Source organism: Micrasema longulum, unplaced genomic scaffold (assembly GCF_059751315.1).
Source record: "Micrasema longulum isolate JH-2025_06_02 unplaced genomic scaffold, ASM5975131v1 h1tg001039l, whole genome shotgun sequence".
Taxonomy (NCBI): Eukaryota; Metazoa; Arthropoda; class Insecta; order Trichoptera; family Brachycentridae; genus Micrasema; species Micrasema longulum.
Genome location: NW_028278227.1, coordinates 648,920 through 668,983, shown reverse-complemented (window position 1 = coordinate 668,983; position 20,064 = coordinate 648,920). Strand labels below are relative to the sequence as shown.

The window sequence follows — 20,064 nt, the reverse complement described above, 5'->3', positions numbered from 1 at the left end:
AACGATCCGATAAAAATGCACAAATATGTACTTTGATTAAAACAAAACATACGAGTAAAACAGCCAGAATTGTAATTTTAAAGATATCCTCATATAATTGATGATAGCTATCATTAACATTTTTGAAAATATCATAAGTAGAATCGTAAATGTAATGTACATCAGTTATTTTATTAAATGTAAGTTTAATACTTGTTTACCGTACAGTTAATATACGTTTAAAAAAGAAAGTGCATAACGACATTTAATCTGATCATGCAACTCCACGAAGCAATGGCACATCAATAACTAAGTTTATTCAAATAAGGTAAATTAAAATAAACCAGCCATTATCTCGGAGCTGTGATATTCAAGATTTGCTATTAATGCTTTTACTTTTCTTTTTTTATGATTACATGAGGAGGTTCGTGTAAATGAACCCCTTTAATCACCTTAATAACATCGCCCTCTGTATGAATAATACACGTGCATCCCCTGTGCGCGTGGGTGGAACATCTCCATCTCGAATAGCCATTACTCATAGTCTTCTGTTTGCTAAAGCTGTATCCGTTATGTTTCAACAGTGGATTTCCTAATCTTGATTTGATGAAACACGCTGAAACAGACGCAAAAATGTATTTATAATATCAATTCCTTGCACTGTATGATTTCATCAGTTAAAGATGGCAGAAAATAATAACGTTGAAGTCTCAATAACAATAAAAATATAATTAACTAATTTATATATTACTTTTTTGTGAAACACAAATATATGCACAAACCGCTCATACAACGCAGATTAAATTGGAATTACGAAGTACTTCAATGATTAAAAAAATAATTTGGTTACAAAGTAAAATACACACATTGAACGGTATTTTTTATTGATGGGGTAGTAAGTAGGTATATGAAGTTTGACAATATATTGATCGTTGTATTAATGGACGATATATGGATTCTACACAGAACGCATTCACATCAGGGGTAGTATTTTGAATCTTCTCTACTCCCTAGAAGAGAGTGGTTAATTTCCGGATTTTTATTTTTTGAATGCGATGGCACTTTGCTTTATACAGGGTGTTCTTTAAACCCTGTTACATATGAAACCACGATGATCAGTAAAGACAAGAAGATATATTAGCATATTTAAAAAAAATTAGAACAAATATTTGTTTTTAAATAAAATATTTGAAAAAACAAATGGTACGCTCCCGTCACTTCTCCTTTGCAGAAGTAAGCAACCATTGGCTTTTTTTAAAATTTTATTTTTTAATGTTTTAATCGTTCCAAAAAAATATTTTAATCTGCCAATATGTCTTCTTGCTCATACTGATGATCGTGGTTTCGGATGTGATAGGGTTTAATGAACACCCTGTATAATGGCCCTTCTGATTATTAAACGTCAAATAATATATAAAATTTAACAAACTACAACAGGGATATAAAACACTATTGATAAGTAAATATGGAATTCTAGGCATTTACAGGGTTTATGACCTATCATTGGCTGGTTGAAATGGCCACTTTACACACTGCGTAACATTCACCATTTTGCCTATGTTTGAAAATCCATATTTCTTAAACTATTCCAACAAAGTGATTAGAAAATAATATCAAGTTGGGGTAGAGTGGGATTCGAACCACGGACCTTTGTTCCGTGAGTCCGAGACACTAGCCACGGGACCACAACCCGATAAAATTTATTTTGGGCATTCAGCGACATTACGTTTAATAGTAGGACTATAAGTGAATCAATAAAATCAAACATCGTTTTAATTAAAAGCCTTTATTAATAAAACACAGTTAAAAATAATAACTCAAGCATGCGATTTGTCAATCAACAGTCGATGTATAGGAATACATTTCAAGGCAACTAATTGCTAAATAAAATTTATCAACATATTACAACAGAGACGATTTGGAAGATCAATAAAGTAACCTACGAGTATACATCATTAGCTGGCTATTTTTTATTTTAGCATACTTTTTTACACAACATTGTATCAGCCGTGTAAATCGGGAGGCATATTTGTAAATGCCGGATGCGTTATCCGTTCGGGATGATTCGGAATCCATCCGAAGTGGCTTCGTAAATAGCAAACGCGTCGGATGGATATACCAAACGCGTCATCAACCCCGGTAATGACCGAAATAAACCAAATTCTTTCGTAAGACATTCGCGACGTTGTCGAGATACAACAATTAAAACGAAGATATTTATGTAGAGTGACGTTAGCAAGCGCTACTCAGGGCTATTTTGAGACGATATTAAATTGAACAGTGCTAATCAGTTGCTAGAAACCGCATGAATACGAAACATCTAAAACGGGAGACGTATTTCCGCGTGATACCGGTGCATCTCGCATAGAGAACGCATCGGGTATTTACGAATATGTAAACGGGAGTCTGTTGAACTAAAATATTATTTATTTTCTAATTTTGATAAAGTTTCCATCGGAGGATTTGAAATATGTCGGAGGTTCGTGGTTGTGTCTTCCTCTCAGGCTGATCAGGTGGTCACCGAGGGTAGTCGCTGATGTCGTGCAGCGGTCTTTACTGTACGAGGAACATTTCCAGTACATCTTCTTATCCTCGGAGACTCGGCTGACGCAGGAGTACGTGAAGGTGTTGACCATGAGGAGCCGCTTTCCGCCGTTTGTGGGAATATAAGTCACTGAAAATAGTCATGAAACAGTTAATGCCAATGAGGACTTAGATTTTTGTATCTTCCAAAAACTGAGCAAATAAATTTTTAATGTTGTAAACTATTTACCAATCCTGTAGATGCCTACATAGACAAGAGCACTCGTTGGCCAAATAAAATCACCAAACTTAACTTACTTACTTACTTACCAAAGAAAACTATACAAACTGTATAACATTTATTATTCTGCCTATGTTTTAAAAAAACTTCATTGATGAGAGTGGCAACTTAAACCAGCCTATGACAGGCCACAATCACTGTAAATGCCTAGACTTCCATATTCCCTTCTAAAAATGTTTTCCCTCTCTGTTGTATAAAAATTCGTATTTTTTTCTTTCTTTTTTTCCCCCTGGGAAATACAATTCAGCCTTGTACAAACATTTGGACATACTCAAAATATTGTTCATATAATTTTAGCTAGCAAAACTCCACTTCTGTCCCACAACGTAATTTTCCAAAATTAAACTAAATAAATTATTTTTATTTTTAAGTATAGTATTATCATCGCTATGATTTGTAAGTTTCGTAATTTGAAATGACTTCACCCGTGACGTCACTATTTGTCGTCGGTGAGTTGTCCTGATTGGCGAGTAGGCTTCCCGGAAATCAGAAATCTATCCAACGCAACGCCTTAGTTGATTGGTTGATAAGCAAGAACTTGTGACAAAGTTAATTTTTTTTTTTGTTCATTTTAAAGAAACCTCGCTGTACAATAAAATGCTCTAATTTTTACAGCGAGTAAGAAAACATTTTTTAAGTACAATTTCCAGTAGCACAGAACTTCTTTATTCAAAAATATTACGTCTGCAGCAACTGATCAAATAAATTTTATTAAAAAAAAAAACGAAAAATCAAATACACAATATTTATTTATTTAGTGGAACAAGGGCAAATTTTTCAAATGTTTTTTTTATTAACAAAATTACACATACAAATAAACTACAGTAAAATCTCTTTATGCGTCATTAGTTCTTAAAAGACTGCAAAAAATCCCTTTGCAAACGTCGCAGTAACGTCGTGATTAAACGGCCAACTTTGAAACTGGCGTCGCGGGTTCGATTCCCGCCAATTGCACGAAAAAAATCTAATAAATATTTTTTCTCAATTGGTCTGGGTGTTGTGGTGCATAATTAAGAACTTCCTTCTATATTCTTTCATTCTAACCTGCTGACAAGCCTATAGAGATAACTGTAATGAACTCATCTCAGATCAGAATATTCTTCCAACGGATCATCCCCCAACATATTTTTAAGTACGTTTTTCGCAATTATAAAATACATAAATTATAATGAATGCCGCTAGCTAGTGGCGGATTGATGGTAACGGGTAATATAAGGTTGTTCAAAAAGAAGTTTCGTATTTCGTCGCAAGATGGGGTCGAACTTAATTTACTCTGGCAACACTGTAACGATTTTGACAAATAGGCTCGCGTTGGAAATGTGACATTTTAAAGAATATTTTAAATGCAAATAAAGCTTCGTTCTGATAAATCGTGTAAGAGTTATTTTATTTTATTCCAATCCACAAAATATACACATCAATTTATTCATTCTTAACACCAGTAAAAACAGTTTATTTTATAACATCGTAAAATATCATCAAATAAAGCTATTTATAAATTGATTCCATTGGCAATCTCGTTAAAAAATAATTAAAATCCATAGTAAAATTGTGACAAAAACAGCCAGAAAAATACTTTTTTTTGAAATTCTTATAAATTATAATGGAAATTTATCAAGAAGATTTGTAAAAAAAAACAATATTTTTTACTCAATTCAAACCATACTTAAAAATATATATTTTTAAAAAAAACTAAAATCTCCAGCATGCTTACGGTAAAGGGCGCGAATCATAGATGGTGCCCGCTGAGAGAACCTACAATGCAAAATTAAGGACACTTTTCAAAAAGCAAAAAATCTACAAAAAGTACAATTTTCAGTAATAAAAACAAACATATTGTATTATAGAGATTCTGCATCCTAAATCGTTGACTGGAAATCAATAACATAAAATAGGTGGAAACATTCATTGGAAAAATCCTAATTTTCTCAAAAACGAAGTATCTACATATATCGTGATCGGAATATATAGAAAAGTAAATTTTTGTTAGAAATGTAGAAAATAAGTTTATTTTTGCGTGAAATCTTTATCAATTTTTTTATTGGTTTATTTTATATACCTACATATGCCTAAGTACAGGTATGTTATTTCTGAAACATTTTCATATTCTTACACAATTAAATAATAATCTAATCCAACTCATATCGTATACCGTTTTGCTAAAATTTTATTTCACCAATCGATAAATCTCATACAGTTAACCAATCAATAGTCCTGAATTACAATTTTTTTCGAGGCACCTCGACTTAATCGAATAAATTCTTAGCTTGTCATGCAACGACAAAATAAATTAATATTATTTCAAAGTTTAGCGTATATTTATCGTAGAATTAAGTTTGATGCTACTTTAAATAACTTTTGTACAACGCCCTTGATGTCTTGTGATACGAAAATGGCGCTGGACAAGTTAATTATAAATATTCCATTATACTAATAATAGAATAATTCAAATATCACAACCGATTTGAATCTAATAACTTAATCAATTTTTTATTCGTTTTTACTAAATACACTAAACAGTGTTTGTTACTGTTCGTGTAATTGCAATTAAATTACTAAGAAGACTACAATATCCGACTAAAAATGACAAACTCACAGTGAATAGGGCAATAAAAATTAGAAAAGTTAAATTAAATTATAACAGCGATCTATAAAACTGAAACAAAAAAATTAACTATTTTTTTTTTTTTTTAAGTATTGAATATGATCGAAACCGATAGGAATACACTCGGTCTTTAAAGCGGTTTTCGGGTATGTGGACGAAGAGATTTCACTGTACGAAAACTTCTCCGCATTAACAAAGGAAATGTCTTGTTCCGAAACTAGTCCGCATACTTAGTAAAAGAATGTTATTTTTTAAATAAAATTTTCAAATGAAAGGTTGAAACTTTGATCCATAAGTGGATCAAAGTGTAAAAAACTTAGGTTTGATAGAACAATGATCCGTTTACCGCTCTCGCGGCATCGTCAGACTGAAAAAAAAAATTATACTATGGATAATACATTTTTTTGATGTTCATACCATACATGCGTGAAGGGGTATTATGTAAAAGAAGTCAATGAAGTTTTTCAGAACGTATTTCTAAGAAATATATATAAAATATCAAGTACCTGCTTAGATTTATGATTTTTATTAAATATTATTATTTGTAAACATAAAATTTCTTGTTGGAAATTTATTGTAGTTAATAAAATAACATATAAATTTATGTCAGGTAAACACTTAAATCCTCTTCGTTAGAAAATAATTATTTCCCTTAAAAAAAAATCACAACACGTTCACTTTTACAAAATGCCACCCTCCCATTGATAAATTTCACAGCCTATCTTAGTATAACCATCTTGAAAACCACAACAAACCGGTTATTGATTCGTCAAACTAGGTGGAATTAAGGGTCAACCTGTCATTTACTAAAATTTTTATTTTATAAATTACAATGAATTTCCAAGGAGAAATTTCTTTGAAACAAAATACAATTAATATATAGCTGTAAAACCGTTTAGTCGTAATACGTATGTTTAATTTTCATATACACTCCTGTTTGTGAAATGTAGTATGTTGGTGGTTCGTGGTTATGTGTGTTCAATATTCCAAACAGCCTATTATTTTTCAGTACTGCGCTGGCAGCGCAACTTCGTGACCTGTACGATGAACACTTATACCAAGTCTTCTCCTTGGAAGAAGTTACTCTGGAATATGTAAAACCGCCGATCAGTATAGACTGCTTTCCCTTGGCCAAAGTCAGGAATTGCACTAAAACCAAACAACATTTTATTTTAGATATTAAAAAAGTATAAGTTTGTATCCGTTCAATAGTCATATTTTCAAACTGCAAGTCTAGAGATAAAAAAAAATAATTTATTAACCTTTCCTTTACTGTCCTAAAAACATCCGCGTGTTACGGTGCTGTGTAGTCACTACATATGCAAAAAATGAGAGATTGAATTTAATGAAGTCAAAAGTAATGATATTTTTAATCTAATTGTTAAAAACACGAAAAAACATTAGTTCACGCTCTCAATGCGCGCAAAAAAAACCGCTCCTAACGAAAGCCGGGAAGCTACTAACTTCTAACGCAGCTAACGGGCATCTGGGAGAAGTACAAGAAACTTTGCTGTTCGCGCGTGTGACGCATAAAAATTGTCTCTCTCGCTCCCAAATATACTCGTACTATCCTCGTTCTATCCTCGCGTAGGCAGAGAGGGTAGAACGCCACATCACTCTATCTTTGCATACAGATCTCGCTTCTTCTAAATTCATACATATCATGCACGCGCGCCGATAATTCCGACTTTTGACATGTTCATCTTCAAGAATTTGTTGGATTTGGTCATGCCATGTCTTTCTCGGTCTACCTCTATTTCTGCATTCATCAACATTCGCATTGTAAATGTTCTCAGCCGTTCTTTCGCTGTCCATTCGTTCTACATGTCCAAACCAGCGCAGAGCTCTTTTCTTGATTTTGTCGATAGTGCTTGTCTCAGCCTTACATAAGGTACGGATCTCAACATTTGTGCATCTATCATACATAGTTTTACCACACATTCGCCTGAGAGATCGCATTTCGACAGCATTCAGCCTACTTTCATCCCTGTTTTTCCAAGTCCATACTTCGCTCCCATACATCAGGGTCGGAACCAGGACTCCGTTGTGAACTGCTAATTTTGCCTCTTGCGACCAACATTTATTTGCCAAGGTTGATTTAAGTGCTCTGTTCACTCTGTTCTCAGCACTCACCCTCCTTTCAATATCTTTCACAGTCATTCCATCCCTAGTAAACATACTTCCCAGATACACGAATTCCTCTACTTGTTTTAGAATATCTCCATTCACAGTGATTTCTCATTTAGTCATACTTTCATTTCTTTCAAAAACCATCACATTCGATTTATCGACCTTCATCAGCAAATCGCTTCCCTCGCATACATCGTAGACCTTTGTTACCAAGAATTGCAGTTCCTCTTTGTTGTTAGCAAGAAGCATTATTAATTCATAAAAATAACATCTTACCGGTACGTAAATCTATAACGAAGGAATACTGAAAATCTCAACCCATAGTGCAGTGCCGATAATTTTGATAAATAAAAAAGCACATCACAAAAAGTATAACAAAAAAGTGTAAAAGTAATCTAAAATTACTAAAAATGACTGTCTTTTTTAAATGGATTGAATAAAAATAAAACGCTTTACACAAATTGTTACCGTTATGTTAAAGCGTGGGTCAATAAATTACAAGCAATAGTAGAATAAAATAAATAAAACTAAGTAAACTAATAAAAAGTTGTTTATTAAAAAGAATATTGACATTCAGAAGTGACGAAATTTTTGTCTCGTAGGCTGATCAAAAAACCCGAAGATCAATAATAATAATAAATTAGATTAGAACATAATAATTATGTTTTACATTATTTGTATATGCAAACTCATACCTAACCTAATTACAATCAGTAGTTACAATTTTTTTTATAAAATAAAAAAATAAAATGTAAATATCCTATTTAAACCATTGACACATTAAAAATTTAAATTTTTATCTCCCACTCCAAATAATCATTCGCGTGAAATTAAGAAATTTAGCAAGGTAGGCAATTTGCTTGGCGATTTTATTTATTCATATTGAATTTATATAACATAGTATTTATGTGTTAAAAATAAGCCTTTTGGTAAAGGGTACAAAAAATATTTTTTGTTCAATGATAAAACATACTAAAATTTATTAATTTTAATACAAATGCAGGTTTATATTCGCACTATGTAATTTATTTTAGTACATAAGTTTATTTATATCTTAATCTTACATTGTAACATAATATTTATTTTTATTGTACATGGCTAAGGTACCGTTTTTTATAGAATACCTAAAAACATTTATGCAACATAATCTGCATTCTTAAAATTACGAAATTTTGTAAACTGACTTTGATCATGACTTTATTTAATGATTCAGTTACTTGCAAGCATTTATCAAACCAAAGAACAAGATCAAGTGTTTTTGATTATAGTTCTCCCTGAAATTTAATTGTTTCAGCATGTTGATAATACAATATGAATGTTGCGTTTGCACGAGAACATGTGATTTTAAGTTAATGATAAGACCACATAGTTTCAAGAATATCGTAAACTCCCCTGGCGATGGAAAACCCATCAGGTCACAACGTTCTTTATAATATGGGTATTGAAAACAATTTGAGATGGAAATATGGGTACTGAGGGATTTATGTTTAGCTTACGAAATGTCATTGGTGTAATATATAAACATCCACACTTCAATTTTTTCGTATAGAAAAAGGGCTGAATTCTTAGACGTAAGTAATTAAAATAGTGGCTCCTTAGAATAGCAAGAAATCAGCTGGAAGAGGTTTGGAGTTGATGCTGCCTTCAACAAATATTGTTAAATATTCATTCATTTTATAAAAATATTTTTTAAATCTGTATTTCTCCTTTAAACTAAGTTTCAGTTTTTGGAATGAAGATGCCTTTGGAATTAGATTAAGAAGTTACATGTCATTTTTAAAAATATTATTTATTAATTTTATTTTGTATTAGCCATAGTACCACAATCCTATTCAAATTTCACCTACTAGGACTCGCCTGACTTTAAAAATGCATAACACAAAGGTTATCCATGTTCGATTAAACATAATCCAACACCGTTTTCTAAGAAAAGTGGCATGGCTGCTCGGATTACAAAGGGGTAATTATTCTTATTTTGAAATAGAGCAATCTCTTAATATGTCTTCATTGGAGAGACGTAGAACTGAGATGGACCTTATATGCATTTTCAAAATACTCAATGCTTTAAGTGATGTCCCATCTCTGTTGCAATCAATTTCTTTTCATGTTCCCAACCGTGTCACCAGAAGTCAAAATCTGCTATTTATAAAATCTTCTATGAGGAACTTTGGTTTTTATGCCCCAATGTCCAGAATTTATAGATTAGTCAATTCATCACACGACTTGGAATTTTTTGGGATAGATCTTCCGGCTTTTCGTAGATCTCTTCGCGACTAAACAGTGTGGGATGAAGTTGGATTGGCATGGTTTAGCTCAAAGTTTCTGGTCTTTCGTTTTTTTTAATATATTGTATACTATTATTGTTTTGCCCTTGTTTGTCTTTGCTAAATAGTTTTATGTTCTTTTTTTTCAGTTTCTTGCATTTATGTTTCTTCATGTAACTGTTGTAATTGGCTTAAGCCGTATGTATAAAATAAATAAATACATTATATTCATTTAGGTAAACTCCCAAAGATAAAAAAATAATCATCTATTTGATAAATTTTAGTCAAAATAGTAAGCATATATAAGCTAGGTTCTCACAAGGACAATACAGTAGACATGACAATATTGTTTTGCCCCAGCTCGGTGAACAGCCCCGACCAAACAGGACAAGACATTGGTACAATACAAACACGTGGAAAGTTGCGAAAATAAATATGCAACGACGTGCGTTACAAGCGAGTTAAGGAAAAATATTGTTTCTTTTACACCAAGATGTATAGGAATTGTTGAAACACGAACTAAATAATAAAAAGTCATTTTTTCTGCTATCATTTTGGGAAGAAAAAATACAAGGGAGCGACACACACGCACCAAGCACGTGGTTATGGTTATATCATACTGTCCTATCCGTTCGCATTCACACAAGGACAATGCGGGTAATCCATTGTCTCGCAGAGATAGCCTACCTGTCTATATCTGCAGCAATGTCTCGGCACATTGTTATGTCCTTCAAATTGCTGTTCACACGAGGACAATAACTCCGATGCTGGGACAGGACAATATTCCAATGTCATCATGTAAACGATACTTTACGAAATGAAAATTAAATTTCAAGTTGATTTGTGCACCGTTTAACTACTTCAAAACATGTTTTCACTCCACCGCGGTCGGTTTAAAGTTTAATGTACAATCCATTACCAGAATCGTGATATTTAGGTGGTTCGTGGTTATGCATACCCTCGAGTCGTATTACATTTTCATCTTTCGATAGCAAATAAACCGGGCAGTTTTTCCTCCAGTATGATGAACATTTCCACTTGATTATCCCCTTGCCATTTTCTGGAGACACTTTGCAGTGCGTAAATCCATTTATCATCAGCAGTCTGACTTGCTTCCTTCCGTGCATTGTATTGATAAACTTGGGCATTTCTAAAAAAAAAAAAACATAGTCATCAATAAGTATGCAAGAGAGCTATCGAACTATCAAAGAGCTCGTACGAATTAAAACCAACTTAACAATAGCGACATATAGATGTCAAAGGTATCACAACATGCGCAGCTAAAAAATGAAAATAAAATGTGGTGGTTACTCACACTAACAGAGATGCACACGCAATAGTTTCTCATTATGAGACTCGGAGTTCCATAAGCGATCTGATTTTCCGACAAATGGTTAGAACTTCTTTGGCACACAGACAATACTCCTATAGAAGACAAAAGCTATACATCATAATGCCAGAACCATGGAAATATTTCAAGAGTCACAAGCTAAAGAACTCACTGACTACTTTTCTCAGTAAAAGTGGTGGCGGAGGGTCTGAGGGATGGATGGTGGCTGTTAAATGGCTAACACAACATCTCTTATTTGAATAGAAATTATTAAAGAAAAAAAAAATGATTAAATTTAGGAGATTCTCATTAATTTTTACTCTGTTTTTACACGTGTTCTTTTTAACAGTTTTTTTTTTACTAATCGTTTCTGTTGATTTATTTAATTTCTATTGCTATTATTTTTAATTTTATTTACTTTTTAAATTTATAATATATCTCATTTTTAACCTTTACGTTCGACGCGTAAAAAAATAGATTTGGATTCGTCAAAATTGTGTTTTAATTCATTTAAATGTGATAACACATACATTGATACGAATATTAAGTTATTACACTGATTATTACATTAACAAGTGAAATATTCCCGAGCTGGATAATAAATATTTTGGTGGATCGTGATTATGTTCGCCTTTACTACTAAAAAACGTACTGTCATACAGTTTGACAAATTTAGGACATTTGAAGCTGCTTCTGTAACTTGTACATTTCCACCAAGCCATTAAACCACGAGTATGTGATTTAGAGAAAGTAAATTGGCCCATTAGAAAAACATTTTTTCCATTACTCATTGGTACTAATCTCCCTAAAAATATAACAAATTTTTTTTTACACAAACACAAAATATTTCATTGAATCACAGTATATTGGAACTTTGTTTAACACGGTTTTAAAATAACATCATCATCATCACAATGACGCTACAGCCTGTTGTGGGCCCTGGCCTCATCCAGAATCTGTCTCAATGTTAGGTTCGCCATACATTGCCTCTAATTCATGATTAAACCGTCTCCTTCACGCTTCTTTTTGGTTGACAGCACCAAATATCTTCCTTAATATTTTTCTTTCAGATACTAATATCATATTTTCATCTCTTTTGGTCATAACCCAGCGTTCGGCACCATATAAATGACCGGTCTGAGGAAAGTTTTGTAAATAATGGTCTTAGTTTTTCTAGTGAGCAATTTGGATCCCAGATATTTAAACAAGCCATGATAACATATGTTCGCTACCGATAGCTGTGCTCTAATCTCGGTACTATAATTGTTATCATTAGTTATTTTAGTACCTAAATATTTAAAGGAGTTGACATTATCTATGTGGTGTGACCCAACGTCAATTTTTGCTGTAAATAGTTTATTTGTGACTTTCTTGCTAACATATATTTAGTCTTAAATGTATTAATTTAAGACATTTCAATCTTTAAGAAATCATATATTAATCCTGGGACAGTTCTGGAGATTAAGTCTAGGTCATCTGCATAGGCATAGGTGGTCTTTCTAAAAATAGTCCCTGTTGTTTCTACTCCTGCATATCGTATGGATTTTTCAAGAGCAATATTAAACAACAGGCACGCCAGAGCATCACCTTGCCTTAGACTGTTGTACTTCTGGAATGAATCTAATTTGCTGTTTTGAACCTTCAACAAAATGACATGGTTTAAAAATATTTTTTTTTTAATTAACACAAATTTAACCATGCGTAATACTATTAGTTATTGGGGTACTCTACATCGCTCTTATACATGGCGAAAAATATCAGTGAGAAGATGTCTAAGTACGATGTCACTTTTCAGGCATATTGAGTTTTTATTTATGTAACATGTTAAGAAAGTTACAAAATTTAAAAAAAAAGTAATAAATGATAGGCGAAAGTACACATGAAGAAAACTAAACAAATACCACATCAAAAAAGAGGAAACTCCTTTGCTTGATGTGGGTTATATTTATATATCACCGGATTCATGCGCGAAAGGCGAAAGTACACATGAATAAAAAAATAAAAATACCAATCTAAAAAAGAGGAAATCTCTTGTGCTTGGGGTGACTTATGTCTATATTTAACCGGATTTGTCTCGATTAAATCTAACATCTGGAAAAATATGGTAGGTCTTCGTTTAATGGGGTTAGAAGAATATTAGCCGTGTCACTTTATAATATGTCTATTTTCCTATTTACAAAGATGGCAAATTGAGATGTATCACTTAACATAATTGGCTTACTTTTATAACTAATATTTTTATATTTACTACACAAATGTTATTTTATTTGATTATTATAATAATTGTCAAAATGTGATATGTAAAAGACTTATGGTAAATTGTCAACTATCTCACCATGTCTAAAGATGGCAATATATGACATTAATATTTTCTACACCATTATCTTCGATTGTCTATAAAGAAAACCGATATTTGTTTACGAAAATGAGTTTAATATAACGATCATTTTCAGTATCTTTGTCGGTAACCTATAATTGAACATGTTTGGAAGAAAAAAATGTATGCATATTCTGCTTTTCATACGGAAAACATAATTTTACTTTGTAGATAAAATTTAAGATAAATGTCGACTTCCCATTGTATTCGGGGCCCTGACATGCAATTCATTTAGTGTTTCAAGATGGTATGTCAAGTCTGTTGAAAGATGGCTAAATATGTTATGTCAGACATATCTTGTTTAGCCGTCTTTGTTCTAGAGGGTTAAAAAATATCGTCGTGGTTTCTGGAGCAAGTTCGTAACCAACATTTTACTAGCGAGATATTGCACCTTTAAAGCTAAAAGCTCACCCCAAATCAAAATTCAACTAATACAGCTTAATGTTAAATAAAATAAAATATTATTTTTTGTATTCATAAAATATGAAATATTTTTATTTACTAAATATAAATAAATTTATTTATTTTATCCCAGTTTAATAAAAATAATATATTTTTTTTTACAATATACACATGAGGTAAAAAAAGGGTATAAAAAGGATAAAGAATAATTACATAGTAATGAAATACATGTTAACAGTAAAAAAATTAAACAAAAAATCCCACAAAAGCATGGCCTTTTCGTGGGTATACAAAAAATGTGTATGAATTTTTTTCGACGTGCCTTCGGCGCGTGAGTCAAGCATCTTAACCACTGCACAAAGAGGCCGCCAATGACAGTTCATAAGTTCTGTAAATGCATATATTACATATTTCTTACACGAAAGGTTTTTCGTCTTTGTTAAAGAACCGGATTGTGGTCCCGTGGCTAGAGTCGCAAACTTCGGTTTGAACCCCGGTCCACCACAACTTAATTCCTATTATCTAATAGTGCGTACACAACTCATTATAAATGCACCCCATATTCAAATATTTGGGTCAATCCAAAAATACAATAAATATAAGGGAACGATACTTTTAATAAAATAAACAATAAAAATATTCTGCAAGAATAAATAAATGAGTGCGAAATCTAACTCTTACATTATATTCTTAATATTTAAAACAATATTTTTGAAAAAAGGAAATTAAAATCTCAACCGCCTATGCGCTCTGTAGCTGCAGGACGTGTTAGGGTGTTTATTACAATGCCCTTGAGGTGATTTCCCACAAAGGTGGCGCTGTAAAAATTATCCATAAAAAATGTCAGGAAATTATATTACAGTGTGGTTGTGGTTAATAAAACAAAAGGTCGATTATTTAAAATATTGTTTATTTACAAAATACAAAAACGTTATGTCCGTAATATTGTAAATTTTTACACATCATGTAAATAAAATGTTTTGGAAGATAAGTAAAACTGCTTCATTTCCTTTCTGCTCCAACTTACATAGTGTCTAAGCAGCTCAACTGTAGAATCATCTCCCATCTTTTATCAAAAATGTTTGTTCAGTATCTCTGTTTAAATCACGTCTTAAGAAACATCTCCTTGCTCTTCCTTAATCTCTCCTCCTTTCCCCTCTCTCTTTTCTCAGTTCACATTAAAGACTAGTTTCGAATTTAATTTATATTTTTTACAAATATTTTTATTTTTGCATCTACTTATCTTGTTTTTTTTTCTTGAATAGCCCGCCAATGTCCAAATATATATTACGAACAAGAAGTTCCATTTGGGTGTTAACAATTTCAATGCTATATTTTATGATGAAAGATGAAGGAATCTAGGCATTTGCAGGATTTCTGATCTAATAATTGTTACAATATTTGAGTTTGTCCAAATGTTCGTAGACAAAATACTGGATTTCACTCCCTCGGGAGTCATTGAGATTAACAAATTACAACAGGGATGGAGAAACCTGGAGGTATTCTCCATCCCTGTTGTAATTTGTTAATAATAATTGTTAAATCAAAGGGGGTAAATAAAAACAAATGTTGTCATTTAATGCATTTTTTATTTGATAAATATTATAGTAAATTTATTTGTAAGTGATTTATAAAATCAACATAACGCGTGCACAAAAATAAATGTGACCCAAAATATACAATACCTCACAAAAAGTAAGATCAGCAATAAAAGAGAAAATTGCATTTTGCACTTTTAGGCGGATAAGGGTAAGAAATACCATGTACATTTGGCCGGTATGTGTCGGTAATATAATAAATATATCACCGCAATAGAAAAATCAACATGTTTCAAGATCCTTTTCCAACTTTTGCGAATATTTTCTTAGGAATAAATATTAATTAACAATAGACTTTAAGTACAAATGTTGAAATTATTTTGTACGAGAAATTAAAAATATAACAAAATAAGATAAAATGTTATTCTGTCTATTCTGTGTAATTCTGTTGTAATTGAAGATATAATATTTGTTTAATCAATGCTGTTTCAAGTTTGTCCAAATGTTTATAGACAGACTGGATTTTCTACCAAGGAAGTTGTGTAGATAAAATTTTGTCGAAACGGAAAGGGAAAACATTTTTAAGAAGGGAATGTGAAAGTCTAGGCATTTACAGGGCTTACGATCTGTCATTGGCTGGTTTAAGATAACTGGTAAAAGAAGAATAAAAATATAAAAAATGCTTTCAGGCGTTGCCTCGTAGGTGACTTGGTTAAGCCAAATGAATCTCACCCACATGATAAAGGTTTTTTTTCTTTTCTTATTATTTATAAAACGTATAATACAAAAAGTACATATTATACTCCCAGGGTTATTAAAAAAACTCATTTGGGACCGTATATAAATAAAAAAAACATTTTTGTGACAATACATAATATTATACACAGTTAATACATCTGAAATAGTAAGAAAACATTATTTAAGAAACATAAAACAAATTACTTTACACCATCACAAAACTTTACTTTTTACTTCACAAAAGTCAACAAATGGAAAAGTTGAGGAATTTCGAATGTTTTAACATATCTTAAATAATTGTATTCAAATACTTGAAGTTATCATTTGTGATTTTCATTAGATTTGAAATTCTAAATTATAGATGAATGAGTTTGGAACTTTTTACCTTTGAATGAATAACCCATAGAATTATAATTAGAAGTCCAGAAACCACGTACACGCATTAAACTGAAGCCGACTAAACTACGCAAAAATGAGTAGCTTTACGCTTTGGCGATTAGGTACTCAGTAGAAGTCGCTGAGTACGCAACTGCCGATTTAAATTCAATTATTATAATAAATATATTTTACTATTATCAGAATAAGAATATATATATAATATATTCCGCATAAGAAGGGGAGTAAGACAGGGTGATACAGTATCCCCAAAATTATTTACACTAGCTCTGGAAGATGTCTTCAAAACTCTTGACTGGAACGACAAGGGTATTAACATCAACGGCGAACTCATTAGCAATCTCAGATTCGCAGATGATATAGTCCTATTTGCTAAAGATGAGAAAGAACTCGAAAACATGATAAACGAAGTTAATACAGCATCCCTGAAAATAGGCTTGAAAATGAATGCTTCAAAAACTAAAGTGATGAGTGATGCAAACCAATCATGTAACATCTCAGTAAATGGAGAAATAATTGAAAAGATTGATAGTTATATATACTTGGGACATGAAATAAAGCTCGGCAAAGATAATCAAGAGGTAGAAATAGAAAGAAGGCGAGGTTTAGCATGGGCCGCCTTTGGTAAGCTCTCATTTATCCTAAAATCTCCGAAGTATTCACATTACTTAAAGAAGAAACTTTTTGATGCTTGTGTTCTCCCTGTACTGACTCAGAATCACAGACTCTAGATGGACCAAAAAAGTCCTGGAATGGCGACCCAGAACGGGTAGAAGAAGTGTCGGCAGGCCTCAGACAAGGTGGTCTGATGACATAAGACGAGTTGCAGGAAGTGGTTGGATGCGGTTGGCTCAGGATAGGGAAATATGGAGACTAAAGTGGGAGGCCTATGTTTAACATTGGACAAGAGACGGCTGATGATGATGATGATGATGATGACTATTATCAGATTGTTAAATAACATTAGGTGGACATTTTGTTATAATTGCCAGTGTAGTCGAATTTTTTACCCGGCTTTCTTTTAATAAGCCTTAATATAATATCGAACGGTACTAATTTACTAAATGATTATTTAGTGTTTTTTTTACGTTTGCCTAATAAAAGTACCTGTTTTTTTTAATAGTCCAATGTAAAATATTTTTTGTGTTAAAAAATAACAAAACACAAAATTATCTAATTTTATTTATTTAATATATATACGCCCAATGGGCATTTTTAAGGACATATTTATACATAGAAAATTATTATAAAGGAAAAAAGAAAGACGCAATGGTACTAGTATATAGTAGACTTGGTGGGAGTGGAAGCGGGAGAGGCATTATAATTTAATTTGATTCAGTGATTGTATGAAAGAAGACGACTTGTTATCAAAGAAATCAAGACTGGTGTGTTTTTATGGGAGACATAAGAATTCAGGGCATAGGGGAATGACAACCATAGTTAGTTCCATGGTTATCGATATGAAAGAGTATTTTTTTTCGGTTTTATCTTATATTTGTGTTATGATATTATATTGTTCACAGTCTGGCAACTGGCAACATTACGCGGCTACTTCACGCATGCGCGCAGGAGGTATGTAGGAGAGTGAGGGAACTTTTGGATACAGTACGATGTATACAAACTTGGTTCTACGCACCTTCTAGTATATTATAATTCTATGGAATAACCCTTACAAGTTAAAACGTATTTGTACAAAAAAAATCACGGTGTCATTCAAATGTTTAGAATCATTCTCTTCTACTTGATTTTCAAATAATATCCTCTCCCCGTGTCCATGTAACTGGGAGGTACGTGATTATGAACTTCTCCATAGGATATCACAACGTCCTTTTTTACCATCAGATAAGCTTGACACTTCTTCCGTTTGTATGAAGAACACTTCCATTTCACCACTTGTTTAGAACCCTGATATGTCTTGTAATGAGTGTAGCCATTCATCATCAAAAGTTTCACCCCGTTGTTAGTAGTAATAAACATGACTGGAAAATATAATTCGGTTAGATATGTCTTGTAATGAGTGAAATCATTCATCATCAAAAGTTTCACCCCGTTGTTAAGAGAGAATAAACATGACTGGATACAGTAACATATTATATTATTCTTGTACATATTTAACTATTCTTGTAATGGATGAAGCCATTTATCATCAAAAGTTTCACCCCGTTGTTAGTAGTAATAAACATGACTGGAAAATATAATTCAGTTAGATATGTCTTGTAATGAGTATAGCTATTCATCATCAAAAGTTTTACCCCGTTGCTAGTAGTAATAAACATGACTGGAAACTATAATTCAGTTAGATACGTCTTGTAATGAGTATAGCTATTCATCATCAAAAGTTTCACTCCGTTGTTAGTAGTAATAAACATGACTGGAAAATTTAATTCAGTTAGATATGTCTTGTAATGAGTATAGCTATTCATCATCAAAAGTTTCACCCCGTTGTTAGTAGTAATAAACATGACTGGAAACTATAATTCAGTTAGATACGTCTTGTAATGAGTATAGCTATTCATCATCAAAAGTTTCACTCCGTTGTTAGTAGTAATAAACATGACTGGAAAATTTAATTCAGTTAGATATGTCTTGTAATGAGTATAGCTATTCATCATCAAAAGTTTCACCCCGTTGTTAGTAGTAATAAACATGACTGGAAAATTTAATTCAGTTAGATATGTCTTGTAATGAGTGTAGCCATTCATCATCAAAAGTTTTACCCCGTTGCTAGTAGTAATAAACATGATTGGAAACTATAATTCAGTTATATACGTCTTGTAATGAGTATAGCTATTCATCATCAAAAGTTCCACCCCGTTGTTAGTAGTAATAAACATGACTGGAAAATATAATTTGGTTAGATAGTTTGATAATGTACAAGTTATTTACAGTATATTGTATATTGTGGAAGACATTTAGGCTACATACAGATCGATTAACGAGAGCTGGCGCGTTCACAAAACTCACACAAACGCATTTAATCTCTACAAGATGGTGATTTTTAAAGGGTTTTATTAAATTTTAATCAAATGTGCTACCTTTAAAAAAATCTTTGTTGGATCAGAGGGTTGTACACAACATGAAAAAAAACAGTGGGTTAAGAAAATGTTATAAATATATTGATTTATTTTTACATTAGCACATTTATTATTTAATATAAAGTTATACTTTTATGGAATATTAGTTTTAAGGGTATAAACAATGGGATTTATTGTTTGTCAATAAGTGCGTTTATATATTTCCTCCAATAGAACTTGGATGTACCGCGCAATATTTAGTCAGTATTTATTATTATTATAATGAAAACAAAATATTTGGTAAAAAATGTACTTGATTTTTTTATGAAACTGCATTTTAATTATAAGGAGAAAAAAAACTTTATTCAGTACTTTAATTTGTAAAATTTTCACTAGTGACCGACAACGCCAGACTGGTGGGTGACTAAGCAAATTATTTTGTTATCTACAAGTAAAATCAGATATCG

The 20,064-nt window shown here is 31.9% G+C and overlaps 1 protein-coding gene and 1 long non-coding RNA gene across 2 annotated transcripts; one reads left to right on the top strand and one right to left on the bottom strand.

Moving 5' to 3' along the window:
* Nucleotides 1–1,746: 1,746 nt before the first annotated feature.
* LOC148277397 (uncharacterized) lies at nucleotides 1,747–6,553 on the bottom strand. Its single transcript, XM_088232939.1, has 2 exons — nucleotides 4,518–6,553; nucleotides 1,747–2,653 (listed from the first exon to the last, which is right to left on the bottom strand). Exons 1-2 carry the CDS (start codon nucleotides 4,534–4,536, stop codon nucleotides 2,406–2,408), a joined length of 267 nt encoding a protein of 88 aa, XP_088089065.1. The 5' UTR covers nucleotides 4,537–6,553; the 3' UTR covers nucleotides 1,747–2,405.
* Nucleotides 6,554–18,048: 11,495 nt separating this feature from the next.
* Nucleotides 18,049–19,654, top strand: LOC148277396 (uncharacterized). The gene is made up of 2 exons (XR_015823490.1): nucleotides 18,049–18,549; nucleotides 18,757–19,654. It is a non-coding gene; the product is annotated as an uncharacterized LOC148277396 (long non-coding RNA).
* Nucleotides 19,655–20,064: the final 410 nt, after the last annotated feature.